Below are 18,905 nucleotides of genomic sequence, written 5' to 3'. Positions count from 1 at the left end.
AGAAGCTTTAAAATGATGCTGATCAAATTAGATGCATGACCCTATGAACGCAATTTCTTCTGACAATGCTTATAGAGGAACTTGGTGTGGAAATGTAAATATATATATCTTGCTTTGCATGAACGTTAAACCATGAACAACATTTGTATATATACTCACTTGTGTATGTTTCTCTTTCTCTTTCTATCTGTGAATTATGTATTTCTGTATCATGTTATTTTAATACCTGTGTATTATATACTCCGCATGCTTCCCTACATGCACCAGTTAAGCTAGTAAGAATACGTTTACTATTGATGTTTGTGTCACCCAAGGACCACATCTTGAGATGCTAGCTGTGAGATCCTAAATGGCGGCACCGCTGTATGCTTTTTTTTGGTATGGTTTGGTTTAATCTTGTGTGAAGTGTATGCGTGCTTGCGTGTGTGTATGCATGAATAACATGTATAACAGGAGAGGGAAAATGCACGGCCAGACCGGGGTTCGAATCCGGGACCCTCATACATTTGTAACTCTAGACGATAACACAACTATATACAACTCAGGTTTGGGTATCCCCTTGCCAAGCATACACCAAATGCTTGAAACATGAACACATGTATATGTACTCTGTGTTATCAAGGCGACCGCTCCTTGTGTATGTTCTATTTTTAGTTTATTTATTTATCAGGTAGAGATTTAATTAATAGTTCAGTGTTAAGTAAAAGCCATTTCCCGTGCTGATATCGATACCATTCAAAGCTTAGAACAAACTATTGTATATCATCCGACACTTCCCGTCGACCTTGTGCATGTACCGCATGGAAAATACTGTCTTCCAAAAGAGATGTTGTTCAATATTATAAAATAGTCATGATTTAACTAGGAAACCACTAAGACCGGTTCTTTTTATATAATTACCTATCGTTAAGGCTTAATTAGATGTGTTACTATGTACCTAGATAAAACAATACATCAAGAGGGCTCTCGAAAGGGATTCGAAATACTGCTTGGATTTTCCAGAACCTTTTGATCGGCCCCAAGTATTACCAAATATCTGACTTGAGCAAGTTTTTACTGTTGGTCCTGATTTTGTGAGATTAAAAAGCTATGGTAGCAGTATACAGTAGAGGGTTGTGGCCATGGGTGATTTTTTGTTAAATGGCTAACCCCTGTATAATGATATGTAAAAAATATATAAAAATAAAACTGTACTAAAATTGGTATAAGCATGATGAAGTGGGCTATGTGAGCTTCACATTTGTAAAAAAAAGAAAGATTTCTTTGGTTCGAGAAATTTTGGCCATAATCCGAAAGGGTTACATGAAAAGCTAGCTTTACAGGAGGTAAAATTTTGACAACAGCACACGACGCCAAAATTGCAAAAAATCAAGTTTTACAACTTTACTGGGACCCAGATAATTCTGCAACCAGGTAGGTAATCTTTAATTTCAGACAGAACTTAGGAAAAATGATGTGGTAACCATGGTTTTCACACAAGTGACATCATAGAAAAAAGAGGTTTATACACTTCTCAGTACTTTATATGTTTTGTAAATGTAATGCTGTTTACAAATATATATACATGTATACATGTGTTGTGTAGGGTAAATCCGCTGTGTTTACATTTCCTCGACATGTGCCTTGTTTATCAGAGTCGGGCCATTTCTACTGTATACTGCTACCTATGTACAGACCACGCGATTCGATCCCGAGAACCTGTCAGTTGCAAATTTGTTAGATACATGTATAAAAACACACACATTAATTTCCGGACGTATGTTTTGATTACTAAAATTTCACAGATACACAGATACAAAGATTTATTCTGAATTTTTACACATTTCGACCAATCGACTACAAGTTTGTACCAGTTTTATTGTGCGCTCGGGAACCTTTGCCTCAACAGCATAAACCACAAGAAATATAGCAGTTACGTTTGAGGCCATCAGACAAATTTTCCTCACTTGTTAACACTTGGGATACGAAGTAGACTTTTGAAAGAGCGTTGCATGTACATCGTTTATTAAGAAATAATACATGAATGCGCACTCACATTATTGTCAAATACTACGTGTTACAACGGCAAAATGTTAGGATGCAAGTAACATATTTGTATCAGTACTAACTAGGGCGTTCTACAGAAAAGATGTGTTATTAGTTAACACACATGTACTCTTAAAGACTTAAACATATATCAATGATGTCAGGTCAAAGATAAATGCTCGTATACACAATCGATATTTGGTTTTTTTAAATACCAGAAACAAAAAAAAATGATAAAGTTAAGACTGACCAGCATATACATGGTTACCGTGTTAGGGACATGGCTATTGTGTAATATATATGGTTACTGTGAAATGTACATGGCTATTTTGTAATATTATACAATTATGGACTTTTGTGCTGGTGAATATGATGTGATATGAACCTGAAAGAGGGATATTAACTGAGGCGAAGACGAGGTCAATATCACTCTTTCAGGTTCATATCACATCATATTTACCAACACAAAAGCCATTACTGTTTTATTATATGCTTCAACAATAAAATAAAACAAAACTAAAGGTTCTGATTTTTGTACGCGAGCCTCCGTGTAAAATTTAGCCAGGTGTGAATACAACAGTTCATCATTGTAGCTTTCGAAGGTATCGTTTAGATTCTTTTTCTTATGATAAGCAACGAGGACATGCACTGCGTGTTCAATGGCCTTTTTACGTTAACAGCATCTTTATACTCGAATAGTTTTGGTAATTTTCTGATTAACGAAGGTGAAACGTTCGCCAGCAGCCATCTTCTAATGTCGTCTGACAGATCGCGTTCCAGTCTTACTGCGCATGCGCTACGACACGTTCCGGGGAATTTCCATACAGGCTATATTTAGAAATCGATATCCTCAAAGTTAAGGAAGCTTTGTGGTACGTATCACCAATTGAAGATTTGCTAAAGAAAGATAACTCTTCTTGAATTTCGTACAACAAATAACCAAAACATTTAGTACCAAATCAAATGGACAATCTGGGCTGTTAATGGTTCATTATGGATTTAATTGTGTCATATTCACATGTTATACAACGCTTTTACTTATTAGGTGGCAGTACCCAAATCGGATCGGTACCCAAATCGGATCACTTTTTGCAAAAATACTTATGAATAAATAAATGTGTCAACAAATCAGGTATAACAATGATGTTGTCTTAGAATAGATAGCCATGCACCATTTTTTGACTACAGATAATTAGTTTTTAAGTTCAAATAGCGCAAGAAAACGTAATTCAAACTCAAATGTTTTGATTACGTTTTTAAAAAATTGCGCGTGCGACGACTATGCACTCTGTTTTGGACTATAGGAATAAATTCACACTATAGAAACACTTTTTGTCATATAAATTCTAAAGGTCATCATAAAATGTTAATATACTGACAACAAATATTCATTTGAAGCGTACGATACTTCAATATTTAAGCCGCGATCCGATTTGGGTCCCGACATTCGCAAAAACAGGAGACGCTGATCGGTGACTTCAGAGCGTTCTATAAATATCTCAAGTAAGCCCCGGGTGCTAATTTCGTTTGTGAGAACACCCATCGATATTCTATTTTTAATACAACCATAAATGAATATAATTTCTATTAAGATTTTTCAATGATTTAATAAAATGATGGTTTGGTGATCCGATTTGGGTACTGTCACCTTAAATATCTTAGTTTAGCCTTTGGAAACAGGTTTTGGAGTTTCTTTTTTTAATGGAAAAGACGTAATTTTTGTGTTGCGCACAATTTCAACAACTGACTGTATATATCAATAAATACCACCATTGGGTACCTTACAAGTATGAATAAGTTCGAATAAACTAAAACAAAATACTTATTGAGCAAGATTTATGATTTCTTTTTATTGATGTTTGTCGCATCAAGTTCTGCTATATCATTTTTCAATAAATGCATTTAAGTGGAAAATTGTGTTTATAAATATATGCTGTACACACACTAAACATTTTTTCTACAACTACTGAGTTTTCACAATTACACTTATATGTACATTTGTACCAAAATAAACAGCCTTCTCCTTCCTTTACAGCCATTCCTTTCCTACCATTATAATGTTTATTATTTTTAACTTTTTCTACAGTGTTACAATAGTATTACCATTTATATAAATACAAGCAAATATTTGAATAACTTTGACATAAACTCTAACCTTTTAAGTAAAATCAACACACATTACTTAAAATTAATTAACTTAATGTTGACATGATATGAGAGGAGAAACTACTACAAAATTTAAAATCAACTGTTCCCTGAAAAAGTTACTATATTGTAGTATTAGTAAATGTATGAATACCTTTTACTCAGAGTAACAAGAGAATCATTGGACCTTAATGTTCATCTGGTGGGAAAAGGCATATAATTTAGACTTGGTATTTGTTTGTTTATAATTAGAAGATTTTTAAAATTTTGTTTAAATTTCCTCTTTCAGTCCAATAGCAGAGCCCACTGAGGTCAAACTCAACCATATGAACAATTAGTTGTATGCCCTTGTAAGGATTCCTATTACCAAGTTTGGTAGAAATTGGTTTTGTGATTGTTCAAATTTAAGTGGAAAGCTTAAAAAGTTAACAAATTTTCTATTATAAGTATTGAAGTTAATAAACCCTAACAGGAGAAACTATGTCAGACACAAGGGTAATGTCATTAAAAAAAGACTCAAATGTTAAACCCAAACAAAACTATACATGCAAGTGTACAAAATAAAATAGCAAAATACTCAATTACCTATAGGTATGATATGTGTAAAACTATTACTTTGCAGGTTTTCCTCAAGTTGTTGGGTGCATTGATGGTACATTTATACCAATGCAGGGACCATGTGAGAATGAAGAAGATTTTGTGAATAGAAAAGGGTTCCACTCTTTAAACATACAGGTAAATTGGTTATGACAAAAATAAACAAAACTGATCACATGTATACTATACCTGAGCACACAAGATTATTTTGTTTTATATATGTCAATTATGAATTGGTACAGTATTTTCAATTGGAAATAATTATAATTTATTTTGAAAGGATCCAACAAAAATCAGGCTTAGAGTTTATTTGTGACTTAAAGCTAATTTTGAAAATGATCAGTATTATAATTTAAGAAAATATTTTTTTTGACAGAAAGTCTTGGTGTATAAACATCATAATTATTGAGTTCATAACAGAACATAATTTAACTTTTAGCACAATTTCAACAATTGTCTTTCTAGGTTAAGACAGCAAATCACAAGTTGAGACAAAAAGCTCTGCAAATTAAATCTGAAGTACACAGAATTCATATAATATTAGTTGAACTCTTTTGTAGATGACATGTGATGCCCACTTCAAAATAACAAATTGTGTGGCAAAATGGCCTGGAAGCGTGCATGACGCAAGAATGTTTCGGGATAGCCACTTGCGTACTAATTTTTAGAATGGTAAGGTATCAACAATAAAATAATTTGAAGACAAACACTATAAACACAAAGCATTCATATCAAATCCCTCTGTTATGTTAAACACATCTCAGGGATTTTCCTAGGCTGTTTTTGGGTCCTGTTAATGCAAAAATAATATAAAATTCAAATGCCAACCCAAAAAACTCCCAATATCGATCACGGTGATGTCAAAAAGAAAAAATAAGGGAAAAGAAAACTAAAGTTGTAAATTGAAACAAGTGGAGTGTAACACAGTATTTTTAATTCTTTTCCAAATCATATTTTTCCCAATTTGGGACTTTTAAAGCAAAAGTCCCTATCTGTCTGACCCTGGACCCAGTTGAATAAGAGTAGGAAAATCCCTGAATCTGCATCCCCTCTCACCAATAATGCCTCCTACCAAGTTTGGTTAAAATTTTCAAATAAGGATTTGTACACCTGAGGCAAATCATGTTCCCAGTGGACATGCACAGCTAGAGGGAATAATAATTATGTTTGATCAATACATCAAGATTTTATAAGTAATGCTAAGGTACAACATAGTGCTTATCATTTGTAGTAAATGTCATGAACATGTGTTAAATATTTTAAGAGTAATGCTACAGACAAGCATGTGTGACAGACTTAGTAAGTTTTCTGTTAAAGGGGAGATAACTACGTGTATAGTTGACCAAGAGTTGTCGTTCTTGTGCATTACACACCATCGCATAGTGCTTATCATTTGTACACAATATCATGAAAATATATAATACAATTTCAGAGCTATTCTCTTGACAAAAGGTGGAGAAAATGACAACTTTATGCTACATGTCAAAAAAAGATTATGTTACTGTTATTAATTGTTTCAATGTATATTGTTTCTCATTGACAGTCCATAGATTAATTCATCAAATACATTTTAAGTTGTAATATATATATATATTTATGTTAAATCACATGAATTCCATATCACAAAGCTATTCTAATTCAGTTTTTATTTTGTGGAAAACTTCTGCTTATATATATTACAGGAACCTTTTATGGATTTCTGCTAGGAGATTCGGCATATCCCTGTTCAAATTACCTGATGACTCCATACAACACACCTGACACAAGGAGCAAGCAGAAATTCAACAATGCATTATGCCGAACACGTGTAACAATAGAACAGACCTTTGGCATTTTAAAGCATCAATTTTCCTGTTTGCATACTGGTTTAAGGGGACAGCCACAGAAGGCTGCTACAATTGTCTTAGCATGTGTAGTTTTACACAAAATTGGGATAGAGAGGGGGGATATAATCAATGCAGACATAGATAATATTGGAGTTGAGGAAGGTGAACAGTTAAGGGGACAGGGTATAAATACAGGGGAGGCAATAAGGGAGTTAATTAGAATCAGATATTTTCCTTAAATATTTTATTACTAAAAGATACAATATTTGAATTAATTTTACTTTTTATCTTGAATATGTGCACATTGCATCTGTTAATAGCAAACAAACTATAATTCTAAATGCAATCCAATTCAATTTCCTTCTGTAGCTGATTAAGTCTTGATCCTAATTCTTTTTGTTTTATCAAATATTTCAACAGGTGATCATTCATATTAATACCATAATGTTAAAGTTCAAACTATTTGAGGGAGAGGTTCACAAGAACCCCTTTTAGACTAATGAAGGAATTTTAATGAAACTTTGTAGGATATTACATTATATGATGTAGATGTGCATATTAGCTTCAGATTTTTTTGAACAATTTTTTGGGGAAAACAGTGGAAATGTAGATAATTATATAAGATTCACCAAGTATTTCGGATTCACTAATGTTGAATAATGTTAACAGTAACAAGTTTTGTGTATTTTCTTTTGGTTTAACTGTTATTAGCATACAAATGTATAAGATTCGAAAGTTTGTCTCGGTATGTAGTTTTATGTTATTAGATTATTCAATTAAGTTTTTAGAAACAAAAACTTACCAATATAAACATGTAACACCCCAAAAACTTATTCACTAGATGGTATCCTGGACATGGAATCTTAGTTCACATTTGCAAATGAGACAAAACTTTAAATAATGAAGTGAAATTTATAACTTATTTTGATAATATTTGTTTTTTGCTAATAACATATTTTTCCTCAACTCAAATAGTTCAACTTCATGCTCCTTTTGGAGCTGAATCAAGCCACATTCCAGGTCAATTTTTCGAATTTCTGCTAAAGCTCTACGCTTTTCAGTACTCAGCACATCTTCCTCGAGATCAGGTTTTTTCCCCCTCTTTTTAGTTATTCTTTGCGGTACTGGTGGTGATTCTTCCACCTCAATGGATGTCTGTGCTGGTACAGGTACAGGTGCAGGTGCAGGTACAGGTACATATGGTAGAGGTAAAGAAATGTCATAAATGTTGACATTTTCCTCAGTTATTTCAATCCCATCCATGTCTGTTGGAGACACAAATTCTAAAAGACAGGGGTCTGTAATAAAAAAATTATACACATTTCAATTATTTTGAAATAACTAGAAATTGATACCACATAAATTTGACTTGGTTAAAGTTTTAAATGATTGATAAATTTACAATTATATTGTAATACCTTACATTTATAATTAAACATATTTTTTTATGGTCAAGATGTTTTACACTGATTGCACTTATGGATCAAAATGCCCAAAAGGGCCTTTCAGGGCTTGGTTAAAGAAAATTATTTTGTATTAATTTAATTACTCCAACTTTAAATATTCATATTTGACAAACCTTCTGTGTCATAGGCCATAGGGAGGCCACATAAATTTGGCCTTCCTGACATCTGCTCTAATAACAACCTCTGAGAAGCTGATGGAGATGCTGGTCTTGGGCCACCCCCAGTTTTAGGCTTCTTGATTTCATGATATTTTTGTTTTGCTTTAATAAAATAAATCTTAATTAATACACATGGATTCATGCATTATCCAAAAGACAATGGGTAAATTTATATAATGAAGTTAACTAATACTTTCATGTATGTGTAATTCATTGTTTTAATCTAATACATTAAATCTATCTTAAAACGGTAGGTTATATCATATTTATATATAAAGGTTATAATTTTAAGCAAAAATACAATAATGCATACATATTGCAAGTGGTTTAAATATACCTCGTGTCTTTACGTTGTCATATTGCTTCTTCAGCTGATCTAATGACCTTGGCATATCAGCTTGTCTGAAAAATGAGAGTACTAATGTTATTCAAGGTTAAATTGAAGTAACAAAATATAAAATTGAGAGTGCAGGTTTTTTATGAACATGCATATTACTTTCTATATGTAAATACTACCTTATGTCATTGAATTAATTATATGATCCTGATAGTTTATTTTTAACAGTATATTCACAATTTCAATAAAACCATTGTCACAATATGGACAATACAAATAACTTTATACTGGTAATTCTTTTTTTTTATATTGAGGATTTCTATCAAAATATTTGAGCTTTTATATCATCTTACTTGCTGTAAAAAGTACTTTTTCTTAATACTTATGGCACTAGAGATATACTATTTCAGACATTTGATAATTGTTTGTTTTCTCCTATATATAGTTAGTTATTGTGGATATAATTTGTTTCATGTATATAAGTTACATGCATGTATGTGATTTGATGTAATTGAATTGGTAAATTCGTAAATAACAATATTTGTAAATACATGTACATGTATTATATCAATATTTAAAGGAATGTTGTACATATCAATATATCTAGGCTATTTTTCGGGGTTAACTAAGGCCTGATAAAAAATATGTGTGTTGCAGGTAGCATGCCTGCATAAATTAAGTTGTTTTCTTAACTCATTCACCCCTTATGACACATTTGAACTCTTCCAAATCAAAGGTTAGAATAGTTCACTGTGAAATTTCAGGGGTGAATGAGTTAAATGGAGAGAGGGGTAAAATTGCATAAATTAATTGTTCTTTCTTTATGGAGTATAGTTATGTTTTTAGAACACTGATTAACAGCTGAAATGCAATATAACTCGCCAATTACAGACAAAAGTTTTAAAAACAAGAACAGCAGAAAATCTTGATTTGATCAAAAAGTTGTTGGGTTTCTTAGAAATTAGCGTATGAGTAGGGTTACCTGAAACATACATTTTTTTTGGCCTTGATAAGACGATTCTAACGAGGTTTCGATATATTCATAATTATTATATTTATTTGTTTCAGATTTAAATGACTTGTATTAATATATATTTTAATTTATAATTAAGATTTCTATTAATTTGAATTTTGAAGATCACAATTAATTAAATACTTGAACTTCATTTAAGCCTTACTTCTTTGTGTCTTAATCCATATAAAACCAGTAGTTCATAATATTTGCATTCTAGAATGTGACCCATGTTGTCAATTTGGGCAGTCAGAGCCGTTAACTTTTTTGATGATTTTAGTTAAATGACAGCAGACCATGGTATTTCAACCTCCTACCAGCTTGACATAGGGTTTTTGAACTTTTTCTAGCATAATAAAAGTAAGAAAATACTCAGGCCATATACATATGGATTCATGCATTATCCAAAAGACAATNCTTTTTTTTTTAATTCATTTATTTATACACTGTGCCATCTACAGTATACATATTCAGGATGCCCCCCCCCCCCCCCCCCCTGCAGCTAGTCCATATAATGCATACCCCTATATAAGTATAATCATAACTATTGAATAAATATTTCTTTTATTTGTACATTCTTGATGTTGATATCTGAAATTTTAAGTAATATATTGTGATCAGTCAATAATCATGGTAGTGGTTGTTACTGATTCTTTTATGATCATATTAATTCTGTTGATTCTGTGTCTTGTTGTATTAACCTTTCATTCCTTTCTTTCTACTATTTCAATTTATTCTATAGTTGTTCATTTTTTCATCAAGAATAGTAGTCAGCCCAATATTCAGTGCACGCACATATTATATACACATCTATTGTTTTATCTTTCTCGTATTTTTTTTTTTATATTGGTTCAATATAATGGGATATTGAATTCTCCTTCTTCAATTTTGCAATCTGATTAAAATCACCAGTTTGTTTGTGATTTTCTGTGCAATGAATGAAACAATTTATATCCATGAACGTTTGTACTTTTACTGAATGATATCAATGATGTCTATACAGTTGATGTAGGGTAAACCTGTTACAAAGTGAGCTGTATTTAATGAAAATTTCGATAACAAACTTGACCATCTGACGACAGACCGATATGAAAAAAGTTGATAAAACGTCAGAATATTTCGGACTAGACCGGCCGTAAAAAAGGACGATCGTCAATTTTTTAAGTCCATAATTTTATCATAAAATCATGAAACAGAAAAATGTTTTTTGTTATATAAGCCAAAAAATATCTACAAAACATTGATTTTAATAATAAAAGTTTTTAATTCTTTAAATTCAGCTTCAAAATGTGCCCGTCGGTACAATTATAAAGTACGGGCGCCCGTGAAATACCCAATCTCCAATGGGTGTGTCAGAATGGAACGAAATGATTGGTCAATTTGACAGTCACGAGATTAAAAATAGAAATGAAAACAACGATAGACAACATGACCTAAAGTCGGTTGACTGGTTTACTAGCGAAGGTGCAATAGTGAAAAGTCGAACGAGACTCTAGACTAACGGTGTAATGAAATAAACATGGATGATGGAAAACAATAAACAAATGGGAAGTACTAACGCATTAAACTTGGAGACAATCTCCTTCCACGCATCGGCTTTCACCTGTGCCTCCCGAAGGGGGCCCTTGTATTTCCTAAATAGAACCGATTCATGTGGCTGCATTTCAGAGATAAGCAGCACTCTGTCTTTCTCTGTCCAATTCGGACACCGGTTTTTTTTGGCCGCTTCCATATTTATTAAAGCAGACGACTTTGACAAATAACGGGAAAAAGTACGTGTTTGTTTACAATATTGTTGTTTATTGATTTCCAATCAAAAAAGAGTTCACCGCTGGCCGCTTATGCCAATAGAAATCTTTTCCTCAGCTGAGGATTTCAAGTTCGATAGTGAGAGCCAACTTAAGGAAAATCTTAGCTAAGGAATACTTCTTCCTCAACTCATTCCTCAAACATGAGGAATCCTCAAAGTTAAGGAAGCTTTGTGAGAACGGGGCTTAACCAGTCTACATGAGTATTTGAGGACTGGTCACGTGTATAGGATCCGACCAATGTGATTGCGAGAAATGTTCATGCATATAATAAATATTGTTACTGTGTAATGTACATTGTTACTGTGCAATGTAAATGGGTACTACGTGATGTACATGGTAAATGTGTAATATATATTGTTACTGTGTAATATATATTGTTACTGTGTAATGTACATGATTACTGTGTAATATATATTGTTACTGTGTAATGAACATGGTTACTGTGTAATATACATGGTTACTGTGTAATATACATGGTTACTGTGTTATATACATGGTTACTGTATAATATATATTGTTACTGTGTAATATACATGGTTACTGTGTAATATACATGGTTACTGTGTAATATACATGGTTACTGTGTAATATACATGGTTACTGTGTAATATACATGGTTACTGTGTAATATACATGGTTACTGTGTAATATACATGGTTACTGTGTAATATACATGGTTACTGTGTAATATACATGGTTACTGTGTAATATACATGGTTACTGTGTAATATACATGGTTACTGTGTAATATACATGGTTACTGTGTAATATACATGGTTACTGTGTAATATACATGGTTACTGTGTAATATACATGGTTACTGTGTAATATACATGGTTACTGTGTAATATACATGGTTACTGTGTTATATACATTGTTACTGTGTAATATACATGGTTACTGTGTAATATACATGGTTACTGTGTAATATACATGGTTACTGTGTAATATACATGGTTACTGTGTAATATACATGGTTACTGTGTAATATACATGGTTACTGTGTAATATACATGGTTACTGTGTAATATACATGGTTACTGTGTAATATACATGGTTACTGTGTAATATACATGGTTACTGTGTAATATACATGGTTACTGTGTAATATACATGGTTACTGTGTAATATACATGGTTACTGTGTAATATACATGGTTACTGTGTAATATACATGGTTACTGTGTAATATACATGGTTACTGTGTAATATACATGGTTACTGTGTAATATACATGGTTACTGTGTAATATACATGGTTACTGTGTAATATACATGGTTACTGTGTAATATACATGGTTACTGTGTAATATACATGGTTACTGTGTAATATACATGGTTACTGTGTAATATACATGGTTACTGTGTTATATACATTGTTACTGTGTAATATACATGGTTACTGTGTAATATACATGGTTACTGTGTAATATACATGGTTACTGTGTAATATACATGGTTACTGTGTAATATACATGGTTACTGTGTAATATACATGGTTACTGTGTAATATACATGGTTACTGTGTAATATACATGGTTACTGTGTAATATACATGGTTACTGTGTAATATACATGGTTACTGTGTAATATACATGGTTACTGTGTAATATACATGGTTACTGTGTAATATACATGGTTACTGTGTAATATACATGGTTACTGTGTAATATACATGGTTACTGTGTAATATACATGGTTACTGTGTAATATACATGGTTACTGTGTAATATACATGGTTACTGTGTAATATACATGGTTACTGTGTAATATACATGGTTACTGTGTAATATACATGGTTACTGTGTAATATACATGGTTACTGTGTAATATACATTGTTACTGTGTAATATACATGGTTACTGTGTAATATACATGGTTACTGTGTAATATACATGGTTACTGTGTAATATACATGGTTACTGTGTAATATACATGGTTACTGTGTAATATACATGGTTACTGTGTAATATACATGGTTACTGTGTAATATACATGGTTACTGTGTAATATACATGGTTACTGTGTAATATACATGGTTACTGTGTAATATACATGGTTACTGTGTAATATACATGGTTACTGTGTAATATACATGGTTACTGTGTAATATACATGGTTACTGTGTAATATACATGGTTACTGTGTAATATACATGGTTACTGTGTAATATACATGGTTACTGTGTAATATACATGGTTACTGTGTAATATACATGGTTACTGTGTAATATACATGGTTACTGTGTAATATACATGGTTACTGTGTAATATACATGGTTACTGTGTAATATACATGGTTACTGTGTAATATACATGGTTACTGTGTTATATACATTGTTACTGTGTAATATACATGGTTACTGTGTAATATACATGGTTACTGTGTAATATACATGGTTACTGTGTAATATACATGGTTACTGTGTAATATACATGGTTACTGTGTAATATACATGGTTACTGTGTAATATACATGGTTACTGTGTTATATACATGGTTACTGTGTAATATACATGGTTACTGTGTAATATACATGGTTACTGTGTAATATACATGGTTACTGTGTAATATACATGGTTACTGTGTAATATACATGGTTACTGTGTAATATACATGGTTACTGTGTAATATACATGGTTACTGTGTAATATACATGGTTACTGTGTAATATACATGGTTACTGTGTAATATACATGGTTACTGTGTAATATACATGGTTACTGTGTAATATACATGGTTACTGTGTAATATACATGGTTACTGTGTAATATACATGGTTACTGTGTAATATACATGGTTACTGTGTTATATACATGGTTACTGTGTAATATACATGGTTACTGTGTAATATACATGGTTACTGTGTAATATACATGGTTACTGTGTAATATACATGGTTACTGTGTAATATACATGGTTACTGTGTAATATACATGGTTACTGTGTAATATACATGGTTACTGTGTAATATACATGGTTACTGTGTAATATACATGGTTACTGTGTAATATACATGGTTACTGTGTAATATACATGGTTACTGTGTAATATACATGGTTACTGTGTAATATACATGGTTACTGTGTAATATACATGGTTACTGTGTAATATACATGGTTACTGTGTTATATACATGGTTACTGTGTAATATACATGGTTACTGTGTAATATACATGGTTACTGTGTAATATACATGGTTACTGTGTAATATACATGGTTACTGTGTAATATACATGGTTACTGTGTAATATACATGGTTACTGTGTAATATACATGGTTACTGTGTAATATACATGGTTACTGTGTAATATACATGGTTACTGTGTAATATACATGGTTACTGTGTAATATACATGGTTACTGTGTAATATACATGGTTACTGTGTAATATACATGGTTACTGTGTAATATACATGGTTACTGTGTAATATACATGGTTACTGTGTTATATACATGGTTACTGTGTAATATACATGGTTACTGTGTAATATACATGGTTACTGTGTAATATACATGGTTACTGTGTAATATACATGGTTACTGTGTAATATACATGGTTACTGTGTAATATACATGGTTACTGTGTAATATACATGGTTACTGTGTAATATACATGGTTACTGTGTAATATACATGGTTACTGTGTAATATACATGGTTACTGTGTAATATACATGGTTACTGTGTAATATACATGGTTACTGTGTAATATACATGGTTACTGTGTAATATACATGGTTACTGTGTAATATACATGGTTACTGTGTAATATACATGGTTACTGTGTAATATACATTGTTACTGTGTAATATACATGATTACTGTGTCATATACATGGTTACTGTGTAATATACATGGTTACTGTGTAATATATATGGTTACTGTGTTATATACATTGTTACTGTGTAATATATATGGTTACTGTGTAATATACATTGTAAGTGTGTAATATATAGTGTTACTGTGTTATAAACATGGTTACTGTGTAATATGCATGGTTACTATGTAATATACATTGTTACTGTGTAATATACATGATTACTGTGTAATATACATGGTTACTGTGTAATATACATGGTTACTGTGTAATATACATTGTTACTGTGTAATATACATTGTTAGTGTATAATATACATTATTAGGGTGTAATATACATGGTTACAGTATAAAATACATGGTTACTATGTATTATACATTGTAACTGTGTAATATGCATTGTTACTGTGTTATATACATGGTAACTGTGTAATATACATGGTTACTGTTGTTGTTTTCTTTGTTTCCTTTGTTGTTTCCTTGGTTACTTTTGTTGTCTTCTTAGTTGCTTTTGTTTCCTTAGTTACTTTTGTAGTTTTCTTAGTTACTTTTGTTGTTTTCTTAGTTACTTTTGTTGTTTTCCTAGTTACCTTTGTTGTCTTCTTAGTTACCTTTGTTGTCTTCTTAGTTACTTTTGTTGTTTTCTTAGTTACTTTTGTTGTTTTCTTAGTTACTTTTGTTGTTTTCTTAGTTACTTTTGTTGTCTTGTTAGTTACTTTTGTTGTCTTCTAAGTTACATTTGGTATTTCCTTAGTTACTTTTGTTGTCTTCTTAGTTACTTCTGTTGTCTATTTAGTTCCTGTTGATTTCTCCTTAATCCTGTTGGTGTATTTTTGTATCGACGATGAGATCTAGTTTTGTTATTGTGTGTTTACGCTGTTGAAATTTGTTCTTAACATTATTGTTTATGAACTCTGTAGGAAAACATAAATTGCAGGTCTTCACTTCTAAAATTTTATGTGTTAGGTTACCCATGATAGTTCGAAGCTTATAATGCAAAAAAGTTAAAAGTTGTTGTTAAAAAATGTAAAAAAAAAAAGTTGTTCGTTGCTATTATTGAGGAATTTTGCGATCTGCAATTCTGACTTAATCACTCTATTTTAAATGCACCGGTAAACAGTGTACCATGTCCACTGCAGTATTTTGTTTAAGTTCAGTCATAGGAAAACAACATGCTTCAGCTAAAGTCTTTAGTAAATGCCCTATTGTGGTCAGATTATTATTTTTACACAGCGACAAAGAAGCATTCCTCTTTGACATTGACAAAAATCAAGAGAAAAACCCCCATTGTCATTGCAACATTGTTGTGAAAATGTCAGAGTTGACTCACAATGTCCAAGGCAATATCAAGACATTCTGACACTGCTTTAAAGTCATTCAGTATAACGTATTCTTACATATTTAACAACTTGCAGTACCAAATCCTCGATACTCCATGGGTTACACTCACTTTCGCTCTCTGCACCCCTGGAATATGTCATACAATGTAGCGAAATTGAAAGCATGACATATTCTAGAGGTGCAGAGCGCGAACGTGAGCCTAACCTCTGGGGTAGCGATCGCGAGGTCAAGATGACAGTACCCAGTTGTATGTAAACCGACAAAACTATGACACTTCATTTTACGTAAACTATCCTAGTGTGGTTAACAACTGAACAGTTTTTGTTCGGTAGGAACGAGATACAGAACATATTTTCCTGATACTTTAAATTCTCCATATCATTTCCCCTGTCATCGTTAATCACCAAAACACAGTTACTCAAATAATGCTACAAGTAACATTACACCTGTCTACTATACATTGCCTGACACGATGGCTTTACGAATTTACACATTACTTCTAAAATAATTTATCAAGACAGGCCGCTGCCTACTGTACATGATGTTGGGCAATACATTAAGACTGAATGGTGTGCGTTTACCCCCTCTAACACATACAGCTATCAAACAACCCCCCCCCCCCCCCCCCCCCCCCCCCCCCCCNCTCTCTATCTAGATGTGTACACAATTTGTGTTCGCGTGTGTCGATGTGGGAGTGTGGGTATGATCAACTTTCAATATTCTATTACATTTACTCATCATATATGATTTAGTAAAATCTAAACCTAAAACAAGAAAAATAGTTTTCATCCATCTATAATGACACCCTTATTTCACAATCTTTCAGTGTAATTTTCATATGGAGATATTTAAAAAGGCATCCTATCTCAGATTCCCTGTAGCCGCATATATGTTAGGTTTGATGTTATGTAATCGTTACCTTCATTTTTGGAAAAGTAATGCATGTTTACGTGGAGAATGTAAACGTATAGAGGTGTAGTTTGAAATAGAACTATTTCAGTTGCATGTGTATTTGTTACATTGTGGATACTATGGACAAAATGTCTGGAAGCCTGATATTTGAAGCAACATATGCAATATATACGCGCGCGCGTGTGTGTGTTGAACAGAATAGCATTTGGTGAGAATTGTATTTCCGTATCAGACATACACAGACACAGAATGTACACAGCCCGGTCTGCGGTAGTGCCTACCGCCCAGATACTCCAGAGACCTATGGTCAGCTAGTCATTGGGAATGCCCAGAACATAATCATAGATTTTACAACCAGTGACTGCCATGTGAATTTATTTTATAATACTGTATTACACTATACTTATAGTACTAGTATGTTTGTCTGGGGGTGAGATAATGAAATAGACTAGATCAAGATAAATAGAAAACCAAGTAGACAATCTGATTAAAATCATCTGTTACATGGGTCCGCCTGAACATCTGAATATAGGACTAAGACCACAATTAATTTTACTATATGTTTCATTGTAACATTTAATTTTATAATAAATTCCCAATATCCGATAGCCAACTTTCCATTTGACCTGGTCAAGAGCAACATCTTTGGAGTAAAATATCAAAATTTCAACATAGCATGTTGGCCTTTTTCTTGAGATAATCGTCTGCATGTGTCACCAATGTCAAAAATAAACTTCCGGTCAGGGGTAGAGGTAAACACAGGACTTTTCACACAGCACCCTGCACAAAAAATTAATGCACAATATAAAAATTTGACACAGAAATTGTTAGATTGATATCTCCACAGTATAGTTTTTACTAAAGTACCTATATTTCTAAGGGACTTCATTCGTGGGTTCAGTACCCGGAAGCATTTAATTGTGACCTCAGTCCTATTATAGGACTTAATTTTTTTTTTGATATTTTAAAGAAATTTTTCCTGAAACTGTAAGCAATTTGGAACTTGTTGGTGAAAACCGCATAATTTTAAGACATATAAAACAGAAGTTATGATGAATTAAAAAAACCCTATCATACTGTGATTTTGTGCTGAGTTTGACAAGACATTTTCTGCATGTATTTCTAACTACAAGGCTCAGGGAAAATATCATATCTTCTGGAAAAAAATAGATATTTCAATTCTGTAAAGTGATTTATGAAGTAGATAATATCTCCACTTACTCAAATAAAGTGTTTACATTATAATCTTCAACTTAAGTTTTTTTAAGAATTTGAGTTTAAATTTTTGCTTTAAATTTTTAAACAGTGCCAAAACCATCATTCAGTCTCCATATCTACACAAAATACTCTAGAGACAATTACAATTATCATAGAGATAACGTGCACGCATGGACGCACCCACAGCCACCTGCATACACACACATAGACAGAAAGCCAGTGCCAAAGGCAGGGGGGGGGGG

General features: G+C 32.3%; 1 protein-coding gene and 1 long non-coding RNA gene across 2 annotated transcripts; one reads left to right on the top strand and one right to left on the bottom strand.

Moving 5' to 3' along the window:
* The first annotated feature begins 3,892 nt into the window (after window positions 1-3,892).
* LOC110458306 lies at window positions 3,893-6,534 on the top strand. The gene is made up of 3 exons (XR_002463784.1): window positions 3,893-4,905; window positions 5,328-5,439; window positions 6,450-6,534. It is a non-coding gene; the product is annotated as an uncharacterized LOC110458306 (long non-coding RNA).
* Window positions 6,535-7,505: 971 nt separating this feature from the next.
* Window positions 7,506-11,281, bottom strand: LOC110458305. Its single transcript, XM_021509950.1, has 4 exons — window positions 11,126-11,281; window positions 8,555-8,619; window positions 8,173-8,319; window positions 7,506-7,891 (listed from the first exon to the last, which is right to left on the bottom strand). Exons 1-4 carry the CDS (start codon window positions 11,227-11,229, stop codon window positions 7,506-7,508), a joined length of 702 nt encoding a protein of 233 aa, XP_021365625.1. The 5' UTR covers window positions 11,230-11,281.
* Between the last annotated feature and the right edge of the window lie 7,624 nt (window positions 11,282-18,905).

This window comes from Mizuhopecten yessoensis, unplaced genomic scaffold (genome assembly GCF_002113885.1).
Source record: "Mizuhopecten yessoensis strain PY_sf001 unplaced genomic scaffold, ASM211388v2 scaffold9541, whole genome shotgun sequence".
Lineage (NCBI taxonomy): Eukaryota > Metazoa > Mollusca > Bivalvia > Pectinida > Pectinidae > Mizuhopecten > Mizuhopecten yessoensis.
This window is presented reverse-complemented; position numbering and strand designations above follow the sequence as displayed.

Bases quoted from the DNA above. Each gene is read 5' to 3' on its own strand.
- LOC110458305 (XM_021509950.1), bottom strand. From the start codon at position 11,229: ATGCAGCCACATGAATCGGTTCTATTTAGGAAATACAAGGGCCCCCTT. The intron at 8,620-11,125 runs GTTAGTACTTCC...CTCATTTTTCAG, and splicing joins ATTGTCTCCAAGTTTAATGC to ACAAGCTGATATGCCAAGGT. The intron at 7,892-8,172 runs GTTTGTCAAATA...TTTTTATTACAG, and splicing joins TATGGCCTATGACACAGAAG to ACCCCTGTCTTTTAGAATTT.